Source organism: Taudactylus pleione, unplaced genomic scaffold, assembly GCF_031769625.1.
Source record: "Taudactylus pleione unplaced genomic scaffold, aTauple2 ptg000815l, whole genome shotgun sequence".
In the NCBI taxonomy this organism is placed as follows: Eukaryota; Metazoa; Chordata; class Amphibia; order Anura; family Myobatrachidae; genus Taudactylus; species Taudactylus pleione.
This window is the reverse complement of record NW_028285217.1, coordinates 386,434-407,280: the sequence shown is the minus strand read 5'-3', so window position 1 is coordinate 407,280 and position 20,847 is coordinate 386,434. Positions and strand designations below refer to the sequence as shown.

General features: G+C 45.5%; 2 protein-coding genes across 2 annotated transcripts; one reads left to right on the top strand and one right to left on the bottom strand.

Annotated features, from left to right (window-relative positions):
- The first annotated feature begins 725 nt into the window (after positions 1-725).
- LOC148474715 (putative G protein-coupled receptor 148) lies at positions 726-1,760 on the top strand. The gene has a single exon (XM_088458199.1). The coding sequence runs from the start codon at positions 726-728 to the stop codon at positions 1,758-1,760; it is 1,035 nt and encodes a 344-aa protein (XP_088314325.1).
- Positions 1,761-13,127: 11,367 nt separating this feature from the next.
- LOC148474714 (putative G protein-coupled receptor 148) lies at positions 13,128-14,188 on the bottom strand. The gene has a single exon (XM_088458200.1). It carries the CDS (start codon positions 14,186-14,188, stop codon positions 13,166-13,168), a length of 1,023 nt encoding a protein of 340 aa, XP_088314326.1. The 3' UTR covers positions 13,128-13,165.
- Positions 14,189-20,847: the final 6,659 nt, after the last annotated feature.

Here is a 20,847-nt window from a genome sequence, read left to right as displayed (position 1 = left end):
CAATCTGTCACTCAAACTACCGACCTAGCTGTGTTCAAGGAGAGAGACATTTCTGATCGTAGCAGCAAGTTTGCGCACGCGCATTGCAAACTTTACGCATGCGCAGTTCAGCGAACATCGGTGGCGTACGACCATGCGGCCGCAACGACCGACTCTGAATGAGGTCCACAGTCCAGGCAGAAATGCTATAAAACCTGCGTAGTAAGGTCATGCATCATATTTTATTTCAGCTTATCAGCAGCTAAAGATGTTTATGTAGGTACACAGCAGAGGTATCACAGCTATGACCAATCAGCTCCTGGTCCGCTCTGTACTTCTATATGTTTTCTTCTTATCTTTAAATATTATTATGGTGACAGCTGCAGTAGATTAATCAATACTTCATGACCAGAAGCAGCTAAAAATTTCAATATCACCGGGCTTATGGCTGAGCATACATATCTGGTTCTATATACACTAGGAGACGTGCTTAGTCAAGCTGACATCCCATCTGTTGCTTGACTGTGTCAGTGGAATGGAGCCGTCAGGGAGATACAGCAACAACATACTCAGACATACACTGCTGTGTGCTTTCTAGTCTTGTGGAACCTTATACAATAATTATTACACATGGTCAGTGTACAGGATCTAAGTGCTGAGAAGCTGGATCTTTGGACATGAGCTTGATTGACAGTGTAATGTAAAACATTCACCACCTGAAGGATATCTGGATTTACAAAATTGAAATGAACTCTTCGGACTGTACTGTGTCTCTAATGTCACTAAGAGACATGGACAATTTCTCTCAAAACATAGCCAGCCTCTCTCAACACTTTCGCCCGGAGTGGGTACTGTTCCCCTATCACCTGGAAATGAGGATGTTCATGATTCCTACCACGATCTGTTTTGTTGCTGCCATTTTAGTGACACCACCAATTCTGTTTTCCATCTTTTCCAACTTCAGCATGCGCAAGGAGACTCGGTTCCTGCTCCTGGGGAATGCCTTGGTGTCCGACTTAATCTATCTGTTTTTATACACCGCCGCCTGCATTTATAACATTACAAACATGCAGATCCCAAAACACGTGTGTGCGCTGCTTCTCTTCTTCCTGGCTGCAACCTATGGTGGTGGAGTCCTCACCGCGGCTGGAATGGTGGTGGACACGTACTTGGCGATTTTTTGGCCTCTGCACTATTTGTTAATTTTACCTCTATCAAGAGCTAAGAAGCTGATCGCCTTGCTGTGGTTCTCATCTTTCTCCTTCTCAGGTGTTTTGTTTTTAGTCTTGTATTTTACTCAGATGCCTGTTCCATGTCAACCTAGCATGTGTTCTCTGCCTGTCATACTTGTAATAACGTTACACGGAGACCAGGCAGTCCGGTTGTTTCATATATTGTTTATTACTGGGTTTCTACTGTGCTTTTCAATGATCTTGTGCTGCTACTTATTCCTGTGTTGTAAAACAAGAGAACATGGCTTATGGAAAGGAGCCTCTTCCCGAGCCAACGTCACATTCCTGATGCATCATATCATACTGGTCTTCCACTGCTGTCCAGTTCTTCTCCTATTGGCAGACTCTTTATTGTACATTAATAATGTTATAGGGCTCCAGACCGGAGTGTTGATTACTGTAACCATCTGTAATATCCTAATTGTCTTGCCAAAAGGTGTCTCTCCGTACCTATATGGATTCAGATATAGAGCGATATATAAGTCTCTCAGGTTATTCTGCAAATTCAAACGTCACAGTCATGTTACCCCAGCTCACAGGTTTATTTAGTAGATATTATGAGATGCTTAATACTTCCAATGTGGAAAACTGTTGCAACTATCAGTCTATGAATCAAGAAGGTGGTAGTTCATGTTAGATCATGGGATACTTTTAAAAATGACCAGATTTCAACGTGTAAATATATATGTTAAGCAAATGGTGTGGGGTCCTATCATCTGCATGAGAATAGTCAGCGGTGTATATTATGCTTTTATCATTTTTATGTTACAAATACACAGACATCTTTGGACATGTTATGGAATTTCTTTTAGCCCCAATGTTTTGTTCTGTTTTTAGCATTGCATTTGTAATCACCGGAAGAAAAAGCCAGAGGGTGTTTACATTCCTATCACAAATTTCTAGTAACACACAGAGAATTCCACAGGACAGAAAAGAGAACCTTTGAGACTCAGCTTAAGAATTCTGGGTACAGATACTATATGTAAATTGCTCCCAACAATGCACCCAGGACCACTGGCTTTTGAGTATGGATTATGTGAGTGCTGCAGAGCCAACAACGCAACTGCATACAGCGTATTAGCTCTCATCAGTGCAGTATATGGATAAAGGGCTTCTCTACCCAAACAGTGCAAATAAGGGGGAGATGTATCAAGACATGAAGAAAGATAAAGTGGAATAATTGCTAAAGCAACCAATTAGATTCTGTCATTCATCTAGCACTGTATTTGAAATTGTACTTAAAAGCTAATTGGTTGCTTTGGACAACTTCTCTTTATCTCTCTTTTTGGCTTGATACATTTCCCCTAAGGTGTGGTGACAATCTCTAAGAAACCCTCACTATAATCCTCACTATAGTAATGCAGTAAAGTATTTCTTATAATAGAAGGTATGTACATTTTTTTACTTAGTTTATCTCAATTTGTAAATTTAAATGGCAATATTTAATACTACCTTCTAACCCACCCCGCTATGGCGGGGTGCATCAAGCCCAAAATGTAGTCATAACTCCGAAATGTGCTGTTTTCAGAGGTTTGACTACAATCTCCATACAGTATGTATCAAGCTCTGGAAAACGTTGCTTCCTGGAGTTTGATGCATCTGGGGATTGTGGGCAAACCTCCGAGGTGGGTTAGAGGGTAGTATTAAAGATTGCCATTTAAATTTACATAGATGGCATTTCCTAATTAAACCCTATGGCCTTCTCTTTGTTGCATTCTCCGAGAGGGATACAATAGGATCCTGCCCATTGTCCCCCATGGCTCACGCATGTTTGGCCAATGGCTTTGCATGATCAGAAGGACTTACACCGCAAAGGACTTCTCTTATCGGAAAAACTGTCCTGCGTGATTTTTAATCGCAATTATACATACATACAGTGTTACTAGATGCCGCTATGCATGCAATCAGAGACAGGGTGTATCACATTCAAAAGGCAATGATTGATGCATCCCATCCTATAACAATAGTGTTAGTGCACATGTGACTATTTTTCTATTATTTTCCATGGACGTTATTAGTTGAGGGTTGTTGTGTGATAGCTGTTGTCAAATTCTAAAATATTCTATCAATGCAAAACTTAAGAAGAGTAAAATATTCATCATGGCTCAGCATTTAGTTTTTGGTGCATCAGGGTATAAAATCAACTTTTCAAGCATTTGTGCTAAATTGATAATCAAAGGAATTGCTCATTGTAACTGTTCCTTTAACTAAAAAATGTATAAAGAGGATAAACTGAATAATTTACACTATAAACTCTTCACAATTGTTCAATTTAAAATAATTAAATAAAAGTTTGAAACAGGAATAAAAGGTTACCAGAGAAAACAAACAATTGACCCAATACGGTATCATGAATAATTTGGTGAGCCCAGGGGGTATATTTACTAAATGAGAGTTTTTAGAAGTGCAGATGTTGCCCCTAGCAACCAATCAGATTCTAGCTATTATCTTCAAGAAGGTGCTAGTTAAATGTTAAGTACTGTAGAATCTTATTGGTTGCTATAAGAAACATCTCCACTTCTAAAAACTCTCAGTTTAGTAAATACACCCCCAGTAATGGGAAAAACTGTAGCCATACTCTTTCTCTATTTTTAGTACATTTCACGTGGCAACTGTTTTTCAGACTGCTTGGTGTTTATGAAAACTTCTGTTCATGTTTATGCCCAATAATTAAAAGGGCAATGCTTTTACTAGCCGTTTTACAACCCAACACTTCCTAAATAAACCCCCTTAGTTCTTGTTGGCGAGGATATATAACTATTGACCCTAGGTCTGTGATATTAATGAAATGTGTCTCATCTACCATCATGTTTGTTAAATAAAAACAGAATAAATGATTTTGTTGCTATTTACTAGCAAATAATACTTTTACAGGCGCGTGCAAATATAATGTGTAGCAAAATATATATAATAAATAGAATGTGCTTTTTAATACAGCTGCTATGTAAACATTTGAATTTTCATGACTAGTTTGCAGTTGTTTCATTTATTTATTGCATTGAATTTGGTCCATTAGCAAGTTCCTTAGCCGGCAATCCCGGTACATGGTACTGCTGGTTGCAATGCAACTGTAGAGTGAGACATTTATAAAGGTACGTGCTAGTTAACAGAGCAGAAGTAAGTAACCAGAGCAGTGTGCTGCCGTATGTTTCAGATCTGAATGTGGCTTGTGTTGCTCTTTTGTTACATGGCTTTTATGTTGTACTTTAATTGTACAGCTTGAATGTATGAATGTGACGAGTACATCTTGCATAAAATGGCAAAGATTTAGGGGGTGGTTCTGATTACGAGGCATCAGCAGCCACTTGTCCATATGGCTGCGGCAGCCTACTCACTATCGTATGCTAATGTGAGAGTCCTCCCTTATATGGCGAACATCCGTGCTTCTGCATGCGGAATGCCATCTCACCCACTGTTTCTCCATCCACAGCCACAGCCATCATCGTTAATATCTGGATTTGCCCTCATCTCCTCGCTGGGTGCAAATTAACTATCTGAATCAGGCATCTCATCTCCCTTCATGCGCTACGGAAGTCAACATACATGCTCACAACACTCCCACTAGACAGAACAGTACTGTGCGTCCGCATGGTTACCGCCCAATAGCTGACCAGAAAAGTCCATTTCATGGAAAGAGTGGTCCGGCAATGGACTGATTAATCCGTCCACACAATCGATCACCGTTCGTGTGCACGCGCCTTGTCCGAAACACGCCCAGTGATTTCTTTCTACTGCACATACGCAGAGTATATATGTCTGTACGCATTTCCACTTGCGTTCAATTCAGAATCCAGCCCTTAATGTTTTGTAGTTAAATGTTATGACAGCATCTGCAATATATATATACAGTAGTTTGCAAAATTCAATGTTATTAGTGACCTATTGAAGTTCTACAGCGGTTATTCTTCAAATAGTCAGAAAAAGAGTAGATTTTATATTTTTATAATTATTATTGTTATTATTATTATTTACTTACAAAGGAGAGTTCTCGTAGAAACTACAATGCTTAAATAAACATGTTGAGTGCGGGATCCCGGCGGTCACAATACATTGCCTATACTTTGACTTCTGGATACAGTGTGTGCAGTGACCTATATTTTTAATGTGACTGTCTATGGCCCTCATTCAGAGCCATACGCTCTGAGCAGAGCGCACGCTCTGAATGAGGGCCGGCCTCCATGAAAATGGAGCGTCCTCCTGGACGCTCGTATAGCTGTGGGTCACCACCCACAGGCTATACGAGCGTGCATTTTGATGGCCGCTATGGTCGTGACCATCGCGACCATCGAAACTGCGAGCCGGAGCCTGCGGTTGAGGTTTTCAACTGCAAGCTCCGGAGTGATTTTGGCTCTATCAGAGCCAAAATCACTCCCACTGACATCACTAGTGATGTCAGTGGACCGGCTTCTGACGGGAGGCGTTCCCGTGGGAACGCCCCCGTCAGGGTGGCACGCCCCCGGCACGCCTACCAAAGGGGGCGTGCTGTCAATCAACATCGACAGCACGCCCCCTTTGATCAGACACAACGAGCGAAGGACTTTCCTTCGCTCGTCGCGTCTGGCGCATGCGCACGACGGAGCTCCCTCCGTCGTGCGCATGCTCAGTCCAGAACATCGACCCACTTGCGAGCGGACAGCCGCTCGCGAGTGGGTCTGAATCAGGCCCTATGTTTTGATTAGGCAAAATGTTGACATTCAACCCTGATTGTTTATGCGGGTTGCAATGCCGGCGCTTAACCCTAGTTATTTCAACTGGGCCGTTTCACACTGAGCAATATTCCGGGTTGCTGCGTGTTCACATGAAATAAACCGGGTAATTGCTGGCAGTGTCAAAGGGGTATTAGAGCGGTAAGTAACAGAGTGGAGCACCACATTCAGAATAATAAAGCCCATGATGGCGTTCCCACACATGGCCATTTTTAAGAGCAGATGAGCCATGCAATCGCATGGGGTGCCCCGTCCCCTACTGGCAAGGACCGGGAGGACCAGGGGCGGATTGGGCCACAGAGCCAGTTCCCGCTGGGCCGGTCCCATTTGTGGTGCTCAGCCCGCCCCCTTCACTGACTGAGCCCCCCTTCCCCGGGCCTCCACTGCCCCGTCCCGCTGCCGCAATCGGAGCTTAGCTTAGCACAGATTCTGCGCAAGTTAAAATAAAAAATAAAAAATGGCCGACAGGGGAGCTGCTGTACATGCCGCCACAGCAGCTCCACCCATAAGCCTCTGTGGAGCCCAGGGTCATCAGTCACCACTGACGGCTACATCTCCAGCCCCCTCCACTGCCCGCCTCCTGCACAGACGTCACACCAGGCAGCAGACACAGCACAGTCAATATTGGGATGTCATTACTACTGGTTTACTGGGGGTGGCATTACTGTTGACTATACTGGAATGTCATTACTGCTGGTTATACTGGGACATCATTACTGCTGGTTATACTGGAATATCATTACTACTGTTTATATAATTATATAATAATTACTGAGGGCTTGCTGGAAGAAAACTGGGGACTGGCTGGAGGCAAGGCCCGATTTCTTGCAAGGCCTCACCCCTTGTTGTGAGGCCATGCCCCCTATTTTGGCACCTGCCATCGGTGCGCACAATAATATTATTGATCTTGTAAAGTCACATGGGGGTGGGGGGGACGCATTTTTTTTGACTGTTTGCACTGGGAGCCAGATTGTCTAGAAACTACCCTGTTCCCACAGCTCTCTTCTCCACAGGGCTGTTAAGACATCCATGAGGCCTGGGTATTGAGGAGGCATGGCTAAATCCAGGAGGTATGGCCATGCCACCTTCAAGAAAAATGCACGGCTCAGAGGGGGATTGAGCAGCTGGTCAGTGTCCCCCCAGGCCCCTCCAACAGGCCCAGGCTCTCTCGGCGCCCCTGATTGCTCCACATGTATTCTCTGGCAATTGTGCAATAATTGGAGTTCACCATATAACAGCACATATACAGTACTTCAGAACATTGCAAATACACAGACATGCTTATCCCGGTTCATGCTGTGCGGCCATGCCACAATGAGGACATCATGCACCAGCAGGTATGTGTTTGGGTCAGCAGGTGTGAGTATGGACTCTCAGAAGAGGGGGGGACCTTCCCCCATTTCAGCATTTTATTTAATGAAATAGGCAGGGTTATGGGCATGATGACATGTTTTGTGGAAAGTTGCATCATTGTAGTGTAATACCCTGATAGGCATAATTCACGGTGTGTATACAATTCACTAACCTCTTGATTTTTCAGCCAAGTTGTTTCTACTTCAGGTTCGCTAATGATGTCGGAGCTATGGAAGTACAGGACCAGTCTCTGGTATGGCGTGCAAGGCCTCTGTGAGGTCGTTTTATTTGCAAGAAATGAATTTGAGTAAAGGAACACTGCCCGCAGGATGGGTGTACCGCAATGACAAACAATATAAACACTGCCCGCAGGACAGGTGCACCACAATGACAAGCAATATAAACACTGCCCGCAGGATGGGTGTACCACAATGACAAACAATATAAACACTGGATATGCAGCTCATCAATAATTGGCAATAATCACTTTTGTATCAATATACTGTACTGTACTCAATCTATGAGTCACTTTTACATGCACTATGGATCACGTAATAACATGAGTGACTTACCAATATTATACGCAAAAGTATAAATCACTTTCAGACATTACATTTAAGAAATAAATTACTTTCCGATATATTGGCAATATCATTATTCATTTAGTAAATATCCTGTAATATAACACCAAGGCAATTCACTGTAACAATATTCCTGGGATATAGTTCCGGTATACCTGAGCTCAGGGTTTGAGATCCTAATATAAGAAGGGATGTATATGCATATACATAAAGCCCTTAAATGCACGATTAATTCCTTCAAAAGACGCAGTAGTGGTAATGATCCTGAGTGACTTGGACACTGTTCTCCTTAGGATAACTCAGGTGCTGTCTTATCAAAAGCTTGCAATGTTCTGCACCACAGACTGGAATCTGCTTCCTTTTAATTAAAGGTAAATGAGTTGTCCCATAGCTAAACTAGTGTCTCCCTGGTGGTGGGGGTAGGCACTCACTCAGTCCTGGTAGGTTTGCTGGTTCATTGGGTCTCTCACACACGTTACTGGATCAGACTGCAGGGTCACTCTTTAGGTGCAGGAAGGGCTTCCCTCTCTGCATTACCTCTTGCCTGGGTGTTGATAGTAGGGGTTTCCCCTGTTGCTGTGGCAGTCTCCTCTGCCCTTGTGTGATTAGAAGTGTCTCTGGGACTCCCTCTTTGCTTAATCAGTCCTTTTCTGCTCATTACACAACACTCTCTCCACACTGGCTCTTCTCTGCACTACTCAGCTCCCTTCAGATGCAGGGCATATTTAACACCATTCTCTGTCCAGGGCCTGCTCTCAGAGCATCCAATCAGGGGAAGGTAAGGAGGCTTGCAGCTTGCAACATTGTATTGTCTCTAGCTGCATTAACCCATGTTGTCCCTGTCATTTCTGTAGAGGTGGGCTGTGTGCAGCATGCCTCAGCCTTGCTGGCTGCAGAAGCATGCTGGCAGCCTGTAGTTCCACACAGTGGCGTAAGTTCATCCCAGACGCCCGAAGGCAAGTTATAATTTGGTGCCCCCCCCCCAAATAAAGGGTAAATAAATATTGTCTCCCATTGTTCTGCCCCTTAAGTACACACTATGCAATCCATTGCACGATATATCGTTCTGACATAGATTGGAACGATATATCGTGCGGATCGCATATTGTGTATGCGACATCGTGCATGCCCAGCGCTCGTTCATCGCATTGTCCCATCTTCTGTGGGGCAGTACAGCATTAGGGAAGATGCGATGAACAACACCATGCCGCAAAATACTACACATCATGCTATTGTCCACTGCATCAGCTAACAATTACGGACAGTGCAATGTATTGTACTGTGGCTGGGTACACACATCGTGTGGTAAGGTATTACTGTAATCATATATCCAGCACATACCACAACAAAGATGTGACTTTTTGTGGCACTAGAAGCAATTCTTATATACAGAAGAGCAGAAACAGCTGATGGCTAAAAGTAGGTCTGTACTAAAATACTCTTAATACAAAGAAAAAACTTTTAGTACTAAAAATACCTTAATACCAGGACAGCTGTGCCATGGGCTGGCAGTATCTGTGATAATAGTAAGGGAAAGGTTAGGGTAAGGAGCGCAGCATGGCTGCTACTGACCCTATTGTAGAACTCTGTTATAGAGGGGACAATTTTGTAGTTGTCCTCGCACCAGTCCACCACCTCGGAGCTGCCCACCTGGAGCTGCTCCCATGTATCCTCAGAGATGCATTGGCAGAGTGTGGGCTAATGGTCACTGATGGGCAGCACAGGCTGAGAGGAGGCAGGTGACTAGGGACTGCGGGTGTCCTGAGCCTGTGCCCTGGGAGCGGGGCAGCAGATACAAAGCCGTGCAGTGGGTGGCACCAGGTCAGCGTTTATTCCCTCACCGATGTAACCCCAGCAGCAAACAGCATCAGCACTGCTTGGAGGCAGCATCAGCCTGGAAGTGCCTACTATCAGCCGGGGAGAGGAAATCTTTGAGCCGCCCGCCTGCAGGGTAAGTGCTGGGGTGTCTGAGTCCCCGGCCGGCTCCTCAGTCGGGTAGGCTTAGGCGGGTCGCGGCGGTCACATGCTATGTGATGTCCGCGACCATAGAGTGCCACTCTGGGAGCAGCAGCACTGCGGCATGTCATGAAGAAGGAGCGCCGCTGCTGATCGGCGCTCAGATGCTCTGGAGGTGGCCCCGGAATGGCCCGGGTGACAATGGAGCCATGTGCCCCCTTTAGGGCTGGCGCCCGGCGGCAGATGACTCCATTGTCTCCGGGAGTCCGCCACTGGTTCCACAGGTTTCTATGCGGGTACCACAGTAGCCCCACCCTCCACATGATGCCATGGATTGCTTTTTTTATTTTGCTTTGATTGTGTAGTAAAGGGAAGGGGGGGACTGAAGCAATTTGCCCGATTGCCTCCAACATTTCAACCATGCAGTGGTTAACTCCAGTTTGCCTCCGGGAGTCATTAAGTCAATAAGTACAGCTTCACTACAGTTGTCACCAGAAATAGAAGTGTCAGGTAAGTGCCTTATGTTAATAAATGTAAGAAAACTGAGCGTCCTTCACAGAGGTATGAATAATTGTCACTTTTAGTCAATCCACTGTCAACGATTCAGACATCAATCTTCCTTCGACGAGTAAAATAGGTAAAAATTGTTTTCCTTCATGTAATAAAAGATTTTCCAACACACTCGTATAACCCTTCAGTGTCAGACAGCACCTCAAAAGAATCACAATATGGAATCTCTCATCGTAAAATACTGTCACTTTAATTTCAACTGCAAATAATGTAGACACAAAGTAACATAATCACAGGTCAAAAAAATGGCAGCGTACCAGAAAGGACCGTCTCAGAAAGGCACAGTGATAGGTATGAGGAGTGATAACGCTACCCCTAAAGCAATTCACTTTTGGTAACAGGTCCCTTCAATGGTCCCAGAACTTGCGCTAATTTGGCAAAAAGAACTGAGTCAAAACCTCTTCTCTATAAAATAAAAATACAGTAACAGCAGCCAATGGGCCTGATTCAGAGGCGGGTGCTAATGCTGCCACAACTGCTTTTTATGCTGTATGATTGCACCTTTTTGTTAGTTCCGCAGCCAATGGAATTCATACTGAGATGCCCACTGGCTGTGGCTTTAATACCCCCACTTTGTGTAAAAAATCGCTCCATCAGAAGCACATCAGTTGCACCATAGGGCTCTAAACCAGCCCTATGTAGCACAGAATGTCCATCTGAAGACTTCATCTGTGGACAGAGCCGTTAAAAAATGCGGCTCCCATCACTGGAACTGGGATCACTGGTCTCTGAAGCGATCAGAGACTATGATCGCTTCAGAAGCCAGCGTTCCCAGTGATGCATTGCGCAGGGGACATCATGACGTCACCCGCGCAATGCATGTGAGGAGCCTGCCTTGCGCGCCTGCTGGATCTAGTTAGATCCAGTCAGAGCGAGGTAGCGGCAGCGGGAGGGAGCCAGCGCGGGAACCAAAGCGTCAGCCAGCGAGGACATGTGAGTACTGGGCTGGGGACACTGCTTAAGGGGCACAAATTTCAGGGGGCATTGCTGAAGGAGCACTGCTTAAGAGTCACAGTTGCAGGGGGCACTTGTGAAGGGGCACTATTGTTGGGGGCACAAAGACAGGGGTCACTGCTTAAGGGGCACTTTAGGGGGCACTGCTGAAGGGGTACTGCTTAAAGGGCACAAATTTCAGGGGGCATTGCTGAAGGGACACTACTTAAGGGGCACAGTTGCAGGGGGCACAAATGCAGGAGGCACTGCTGAAGGGGCACTATTTTGGGGGGCACAGAGACAGAGGTCACTGCTTAAGGGGCACTATAGGGGGCACTGCCCCTAGGCATTTGCTTAGTTTGTCTATGCCTAGGGCCGGCTCTGTTCATACATCTACCCCACAGTCTAGGTTTAGGGACTCCTGGGGGGACATAGGGTTAGGCACCACCCCGGGAGGATTAGGGTTAGGCTAGGGTTAGGCACCACTGGGAGGAGGTTAGGGTTAGGCACCCCCCGGGAGCGTTACGTATAGGCTTTAGCGGAGGGGGATTAGGTTTAGGCACCCTTGGGGGGAGGTTAGGCACTAGGGGAGGAGGTTAGAGTTAGGCACTACTAAGGGAGGGTTAGGGGGGGGAGAGGGGTAGCGATAGCCTACTTGCCTTCCCTATTGGGATCTTCATCTGCCGGCCTTCTGGCATCGGGATTTCACCCGCTGGGTTTCCATCTGGCGGTATTACATACACAACTATGATTATAGCATATAATATATTATTATACTTTTTTATTATATTCTTTAGTGTATTTGAAATATATGTGTGCAAAACACTAGGAATTTTACTCCATTTTTGTTCAGAACAAATTGTGTTGAGTACCGAAAAATTATATAGCAATGCTAATTGCTTCATCCCTTAGTTGTAATAGTAATAGCGGGAACTGCAATGACCTATTTTCACTGCATTAACAACAGGGACTATATTAAACTCAAACCATGCTGTGTCTGTTTTCAGTCCCTGCATCCCGCTCTGTCATTTCTGTGTCAGTATAATTAAATGGGAACTTCGGGGGTCCCTGGCTCCGTTCCACTAGTTAGTGTAGAGGGAATGTTAGATAAAACAGTGCATCTTAGTTGGGCCTATCCTTGAAAAATGTGCAACACTGGATTGTGGGCTGGATTCAGCTGTGCACGCAAGTGCACTGCTGAATGCAGAATCCCGATTATTATTATTATTGACAGGCAGAGGCATTTAAGGTCGGTGCGGGGGCGGCCGGCGTTCCCGGAAAGCTGAAGTACGCAAGGCTAATGCTTACTCAGCTGGCAGGCCACGCGTCGTTGTCCACCATCGCAACCATCGACCACCGATGGTCGTGATGGTGATCCCAGCCTGCGACCTCCGTCGCAGACCTAGGATCACAAATGCAGCAGGGGGTGTCATACAAGTCCTGCTGCATTTGCATTATTGCAAGGATCGCAATTGCAAAGCTGCCTGCATGCACTACACACTACAGTATATGCCTGCGTGCAGCTTTACAATTGCGATCCTTGCTGAATCAGGCCTGGCCTGTTTTGCTTTTATATCCATCTTAATTCCAATAGTGTTCACAGCACTGAGATCCTATTTTCAGCGGCTATATTAAACCTTTCCTTGCCTGTTGCTGAAAGGCCATGGATTCCGACAGGACAAGTTGAGAACTGTTTAAAGTGAATCCTCTAATACAGGTATTAACATTCAATAAATTTGGTTACAGACAAACAAATAAGCTGAACATTTTGTTTTATTGAATTTCTCCACTTAAATACAAATAAATGACAGTGCAAATAATGCTGTGAGTGTCTGAGGGAGAATGTGTGGGATCATCATTCACTTCTGCCTGTTCCCATACAACTCACTTTATTACGGGAAAACCAGTGCTTCAGCGCCGCCGCTATCTCGCGATACCTGAGTCCATACAGGAATGGCGTCAGCGCTCTTGGCATCATCATCATCACTCCATTGTTACTAGCTGATATCCAAATTCTTGCATCTACCCCAATGACACAGTATTTGAACATGATGATTTCAGCGGTCAGAATAAAAGCAGGGACAATATAAAGACACAACAAAATGGAGTGCGTGACCAGAGTAATCCGAGCCCTGGAAAAGCGGCTGACCCAAATACCCGACTGCCGTGTCATCATGTATAACTTTATGTAAAAATATGTCATCATCACAGAGCAGAGCACCAAGAAAAATATTGCAAAAGCGCAGACGGCAGTGACTAAACTATTTTTCCTCTCATCATGGTCATAGTAGAACATGAGGCAGACATTTTGTTTTTCAAGCGGGTGTTTATCGAATGATTCAGACACTAATAATACTAACAGAGGGAAAAGCGAGGAAAAAACCCAAATAGCCAATAATATTATTTTTGTCCTCTGCACTGAGAGGAGAGAATAGTAATGAAGAGGGAAACAGATTGCGATATATGTGTCAACCACCATGACAGTAAATGTCAAAACGCAGCTGGAGTAGGACGCAAATGTGAAGACGATCATTGTAACGCAAAGAACTTTGTGGAGATACCAGCGGATGACATTACATGTGGAGATGATTGTATTAAACAATAGAAAGATAAGGTCTGAGATCATCACATTGACCAGGAGAATGTACCTCGTCTCTTTCCGTAGTTTATCCTTCATTAGGATGGTAGCGAGGATCAGTGGGTTGACTAATATGGTGACAATACTACAGACAGCTGATGGAATTAAAAACATCCGCAGTGCAGAGCCAGATTGACATTGTGTCTCTCCCGTTGTGTTGATGCTGGGGGTTTCATTTGATGAGATGGATGATGGTGGATAATGGTAATACAGTGTACAATTAATGTAATCAACAATCATCGTTATCTGATGCACAAACAAAGCTCATTACAGCATGGAGTTAGGGAAGTCGCTCAATGTCAATGTCCATTACAGCCATCATCAGTAGTGAATAAAACCTGTAAAAACGTAAGAGAAGTACAGTTAGATGAGAAACATACACATGGGTTAACTTCGAGTTGGTGTTGGGGCCACTGGAGCTGACCATGAAATCACAATCACATTTCTTATAACACAAGCAGTGTGACCCAGTGCAGCAAATAGGTCATATTTATTTATTTCTTCTTAATTAACTGAACTGTGTACAGTACCATGGGGTCTATTCATAAAGCAGTGAAAAGTCCCGTTTAGCTAAAAGCAGGGCTTTCACTGCTCTCAGCGATTTATACAGGGGGTTATTCCTTCTCCAGCGATAGGAAAAAGTATCTATTTCCTTAAAAGCTGTCATCGCAAAAATGACAGCTTTTCAGAATAGATAGTTATGGAGAGGTGGAATGATGAATTCCTCCTGTAATTAGGTAGAACTCCATGCGAGTTCTAAACCTAATTACCTCCATCGATTTTTTAGTTTTGATGAATAGGCCCCTATTTATTACAACCCACATTTAAAGTGCAGTTGTAGTGTGATATTTTTGACTAAATTTGCATTGCAAATGTAGGAAATATCACATGGATGCACTAACATCCGCAGGCAGGGACAGAGGGCCTGATTCAGAGCCGGACGCTATTTGCGGATGGTCGTTCTGAAAAAGGGGCCGGATATTTAAATTAAGCGCTCGCTCTTTGCGGTCTGTTGACGCCTCTATGTCTGAACGAGCGAACGAAACATGCGCTCGCTATTTTGTAAAGACGCCCCCTGGCCGCACACATCATACGTCATCTCCACTATTTATTAGATTAATCGAGTACATCAAAAGGCGTATGAACGGCTCGCTATTCTTGTGGTAGCATTTTCCTACCGCAATCATGCGAGCAGTTCAGGCTAAAAGACAACCAAGTGACGTGGTCGATGACGCTGCTTTGTTAATTATGCACACCCTTGGCACGCCTGCATTCGGATCTCCACTCCCCGTTTTCAAGCACCTTCCCCCTGTTACCACCCACAAACGCCTCATCCTGTCACTCAAATTAGCAGGCATTCACTATTTTGCGAGCACACGATTTCCGCCGCAATGACTGGTTGGCGCATGCGCATTACAACCTATATGCATGTTTTAGATGTGCGAACATCGCTCGGAGCGAATGAGCGGCCGCTTACGAGCAGCTCTGAATCAGGCCCAGAGCTTACAATACATCTCTGGGCCTGATTCAGAGACGGATGCTCTGAAAGAGCTCTCGCTCTGAAGGGCGTTTTTTTTTTTGTGTGCGGCCTCCTGGCCACCCACAGCTATTGCGAGCAGCCAGGGTGATGGTCGCGATGGTCAAGACCATCACGACCATCGGGGCTTGCAACGAGACCCTTGTGGTAGGGTCTCGTGGCCGCAAGCCCCAGAGAGCTTCCAGCTCTAATAGAACCGGAAGCTCTCCCACTGACATCACTGGTGATGTCAGTGGGGCCGCCCACAAACGGCAGGCGTTCGCTTAGGAATGCCTCCATTTGTGAAGCCACCCCCCGCCACGCCTATTAAATGGGTGAGCTGTCGATCAACATCGACAGCCGCCCCTTTTGTAGTGAGCCACAGAGCGAGAGAATTTCTCTCTCGCTCCGGGGGTTGCGCACGCGCAGTGCGATCGATGCGCGTGCGCAGAGCCCACCATCGACCTGCTTGCGAGCGCTCAAGCGCTTGCGAGCGGGTCTGAATCAGGCCCTGTGTCCCTGCTAATCTCATCTGCACACTTCTCTCTGTATTTTTCAGGAAAAATACAGGGAGAATGTGTCTGTGCTACTGGGGGCACTACAAATAGGGGCACTACTAATGGGGGCATTGTATAGAGGGTGCTGCATAAGGGACACCACTCCTGGGGGCACTGCACAAGGGGGACCACTACTGGGGGCACTGCATAAGGGGCACCACTACTGGGGGTATTGCATAAGGGGCTCCACTACTGGGGGCATTGCATAAGGGGCACTACTGCTGGGGCATTATGTGTAAGGGGCACTACTGCCATGGGCACTGTATAAGGGGCACTAATACTATGGGCATTATGTGTATTAGGGGCACTACTACTGTGGGCATTGTGTATAAGGGGCACTAATGTGGGCATTGTGTAAAAGGGGCACTACTCGGTGTCATAACATGAATAAGGGACACTACTATGTGGTGTAATGTGAATCAGGGGCACTATGGTCCACGCACCTTTCATTTGAGACCACGTCCCTTTTTGGCACTATCCCTTTATTTAAAAAGGGGAGAAAGGGCACAAATGTATATATTTATAGCCTGCAGAGGGGCGCTGAGGATGCGGGGGGGGGGGGGGAGGTGAGTTCCACCACATCTCTAGGACTACTTTAAGCGCAGGGTAGGGCCATATTACAGCGAAATCTTCTCTGATGACCCAATGTGTCTTGATTTGTGCGGAAGCGATTTCTGTCAATGTATTGGAGAAGTGGTGCAACACCACAAGGTCGCAAGTTTCTGTGTTTAATCTGATGTTTCAGGACACTTATGGTGCGTACACATGTAGTGATTTAAAAGAGCGATTTGCACAATAACAATATCGATATCGTTATCTTTCAAATCGTTCTTTTAAATGGACCCTACCAAATTACCATCAACCAGCGATGCGCGGCCACGTATGGACGATAGCTATATAGTCCATAGGCCGTGCATGACGGTCAACTTGCTTCATTTCAAGCAGGTTACTATAGGGACCCACAATCGACGATCATGGATCGCTATAGTCGTCTGTAAATTGGTGGTGTGCTGGCTGATCGATATTGATTATCGCTGGCAGATCACTACGTGTGTACACACCATTAAGGCTGACTCATATTTGCAGGGAATTCTGAATGCAGTCTGATCATGTATACAGTTTGTTTACTTCTTATTTATGGCTGAATAAGTTTTACTGGAATACAGTCAGATGGAAATGAGTCGCTCGTATGTGGAATACGCTTGCCATAGAAATGTTATGGGTGTGTAGACAGAGTTGCGGACTATTCAGAGGTGAGTGTTCGTAGAGATTCATCTCATTTCAAGGATGGTACTGCTGCCAGTGCAGATCATAGTGATCAGTGGCGTAACTACTGCCCCCGCAGCCCCCGCGGTGGCTTGGAGGCGCTGGGTAGCTTGGGGGCGACGGGGGCAGTAGTAGTAACTACGGAGGGTGCAGGGGGTGCGGTCGCACCCCCTGCACCCTCCATTTGCCGGGCACCCACTGAGTGTGTTACCAGCGGGCGCCCGGCTCCTATTCAAGCCCCCGGCGGCAGCCGGAGGACGGAGCTCCCTCCGTCTTCCGGGTCCCGCAGGGCATTATGGGAGTGACGTAATGACGTCACTCCCATAGTGCCGAGGAGCGGACGCCGGGGACGGAGCTCAGGAGTGAGCTCCGTCTTCCGGGTCCCGCAGAGCACTATAGGAGTGCCGAGGAGTGGACGCCGGGGTATGGACGGCAGCAGCACTGGAGCGGGGATAAAGGTAAGTGTTTGTGTTTTTTTCTTTTGTGTGTGTGTGTTTGTGTGCGCGCGGAGGGGGGGAGCAACTACAGGCGGCTAACTACAGGGGGCTAACTACAGGCGGCCAACTACAGGCGGCTAACTACAGGGGGCTAACTACAGGCGGCTAACTACAGGGGGCTAACTACAGGGGGCTAACTACAGGCGGCTAACTACAGGGGGCTAACTACAGGCGGCTAACTACAGGGGGCTAACTACAGGCGGCTAACTACTAGAAGGGGCACTACAGGGGGCTAACTACTAGAAGGGGCACTACAGGGGGCCCTGCATAATGGGCACTACTACAGGGGGCACTACTTTAATGGGCACTACTACAGGGGGCATTGCATAAGGGGCACTACTAAAGGGGGCATTGCATGAGGGGCACTACTACAGGGGGCATTGCATAATGGGCACTACTACAGGGGACATTGCATAAGGAGCACTACTACAGTGGGCATTGCATAATGGGCACTACTACAGGGGACATTGCATAATGGGCACTACTACAGGGGACATTGCAAAAGGGGCACTACTACAGGGGGCATTGCATAAGGGGCACTAATACAGGGGGCATTGCATAAGGGGCACTAGTGTAGGGGACATTGCATTTTGGGGCACAACTACAGGGGGCACTGTATAAGGGGCACTAACTTGATACACACAGTTTACAGGTTATAAACTATGTTCCCAATAATCTGGTTCTACACGGACATAAAAAACTGTGCAACCTGTCTTGAGCTGAGGTGACAGACTGGCAGGAGCAGAAAGGAGGGTTGGTGAAGTAGATCTGTCAGGGTGGGATGTAAAGGGCATTACTGTTTGGCATAATGTGTATTTGGCATTACTGTGTGCACAATGTGCTATTAGGGGCATTACTGTGTGGCATAATGTGTAAGGGGCATTACTGTGTGGCATAATATATTGTATGTGGCATTACAGTGTGGCATAATGTGAAATAGGGGCATTACAGCATGGCATATATTTGTTATAAGCGCTTTACTGTATGTCTTTATGTGTTATATGTGGCATTATTGTGTGGGATGTGTAAGGGGTATTGCTGTGTGGCATAATGTGTTGTAAGGGGCACTCCGGTGTGGCATAATGTGTTGTAAGGGGCATTCCGGTGTGGCACACTGTTATGAGTGGCATTACTTAGTGTGTCACAATGTGTAAGGCATGTTGCTGTATTATGTAACCACACACCTTAAACGTAGTCTTTGGGTGTGTTCGATCTTTGGTTGGGGGGGGGGGGGCGCCTGAAACTTTTTTGGCATGGGGAGCAAAATTTATAGTTACGCCACTGATAGTGATGATGGCTGCCCTGACAAGCAGAGGGTTGAGGGCGGTCCATTTGCTTAGATACAGTCGATTTAAAATACTGGTGGATAATCTCATGGACATCAGATCACCAGAAGCTGCCGGAATTGGGACCGATTTCTGTGCAACTTAGCATCACGTCCTTAATGTCACTTAACCCACGTAAGTGACATAAAATATCACATGGTTCTAGTCCTTCATTTCACTACTTACTTTGGTGCAGAAATATCAGCAATGTAACAGACACCAATACAATAGATTTAAGAAGAGCCAACAAAATATATTAGAGATGTACGGGTTTGGTTTCGAGAGAACCGACAAAATCCGAATTTAGGGGTTCCGAGACAATCTGAGTCCGAGTTTCGGATTCACTTTGGGGTACCAAGTCAAACCGAGTCCTGTTTCGGATCTTCCTGCAGTTCAGAACTTGGATTTTAAAACCAAACTCGGGTTTTAGATTGCATGTAAACAGGTCAAAATTACATAAGTTTAGCTGTTTTTTTTTTTTTTTTAAATACAGATGTGTTTTGGTTTTGCAAAAATAAAAAAAAACACAAAGATGAATAGGATCCAAAACCAAAACACGAGGTTTGGCGCACATCTCTAGAATATATTATATATAGATTTCGACCAAAGCACATGGGTTGAAAAGTTAAATAGAGGCATTTTGTAGAGGCACCAGCCAATGGGAGGAATTGGGTGGAAAGTGGCTCTTCCTTGCGTGTTCCGCATCTAAGAAGAAATGAGTCATATCTTCTAAAGAGTGGAGAAGTGGACAGGAGGATGTTTCCCATAGTAACCAATCAACATCTAGCTAAACTTTATCAAGTACAATCTATAATATAATAATAGGTATAAACTGATTGGCTACTTTGGCCACAAATGCTGAGATGGCCTCATATGCGTCCAAAAATTTTAATCTAAAAAGTTGCCTGTAAACCATTGTACAGTATTTACAGTAGGTCCATATTTTGAGACATCTCAAGATACAGGCAGCACTCAGCCCAGACTGGGCATTCTAGAAAGGTCTCCATCCTCTCTGCTGTCTCCCCTTTCCTCAACACCTGGCGCCCAGAGGTGAATGCTTCTGTTGCTTCCGGGAGTTATGCCACCAAATAAATTATCTTTCAACTTCAGAGGTGAATCCGCAATCAGCCAATCCAAATTTGATAGCTCGTTCTGGCCACTGTCATCATCAGGGCATTTTTGCATTAGCCCATAGGCACCTAATTGTTAAGACTACGGACCAGTGTAAAACTGTAAATACGTCTCTGGGCAGCTCAGCATCTGTTGCCAATTATACAAACTCACCCTTACTGTACATAGACTATGTAAGGCCACCAATAATAAAACATTAGTGAAAAATAGCAGCTGGAGTACTACAGCTATAGTGTATAAGTAAATTAAGTATATAGTGACACTTCAAATTAGAGATGTGCACTCACCCCGTGTTTTGGTTTTGGATCTGGATTCATTTTCGTGTTTTGTAAAACCACTCTCAAGTGTTTTGGTTTTGGATCTGGATTTTAAAAAAAGTTATAAAAAGTTTTGAAAACAGCTAAAATCATGTCATTTTGCAATCCAAACCCCGAAATGCAGATTTAAAATCTAAATTCTGAACCGCTGGAAGAACCGCGACTCGGATTTATCTGGATCTCCGCAGGGGATTAGAACTAGAGATGTGCGCCGACCCTCGTATTTTGCTTTTGGATCTGGATCTTATTTGGTTTTGGATCTGGATTGGTTTTGCCAAAACCTCACCTCC

Excerpts from the sequence above, each read along its gene's own strand:
- LOC148474715 (XM_088458199.1), top strand. The coding sequence starts at position 726 with ATGAACTCTTCGGACTGTACTGTGTCTCTAATGTCACTAAGAGACATG.
- LOC148474714 (XM_088458200.1), bottom strand. The coding sequence starts at position 14,188 with ATGATTGTTGATTACATTAATTGTACACTGTATTACCATTATCCACCA.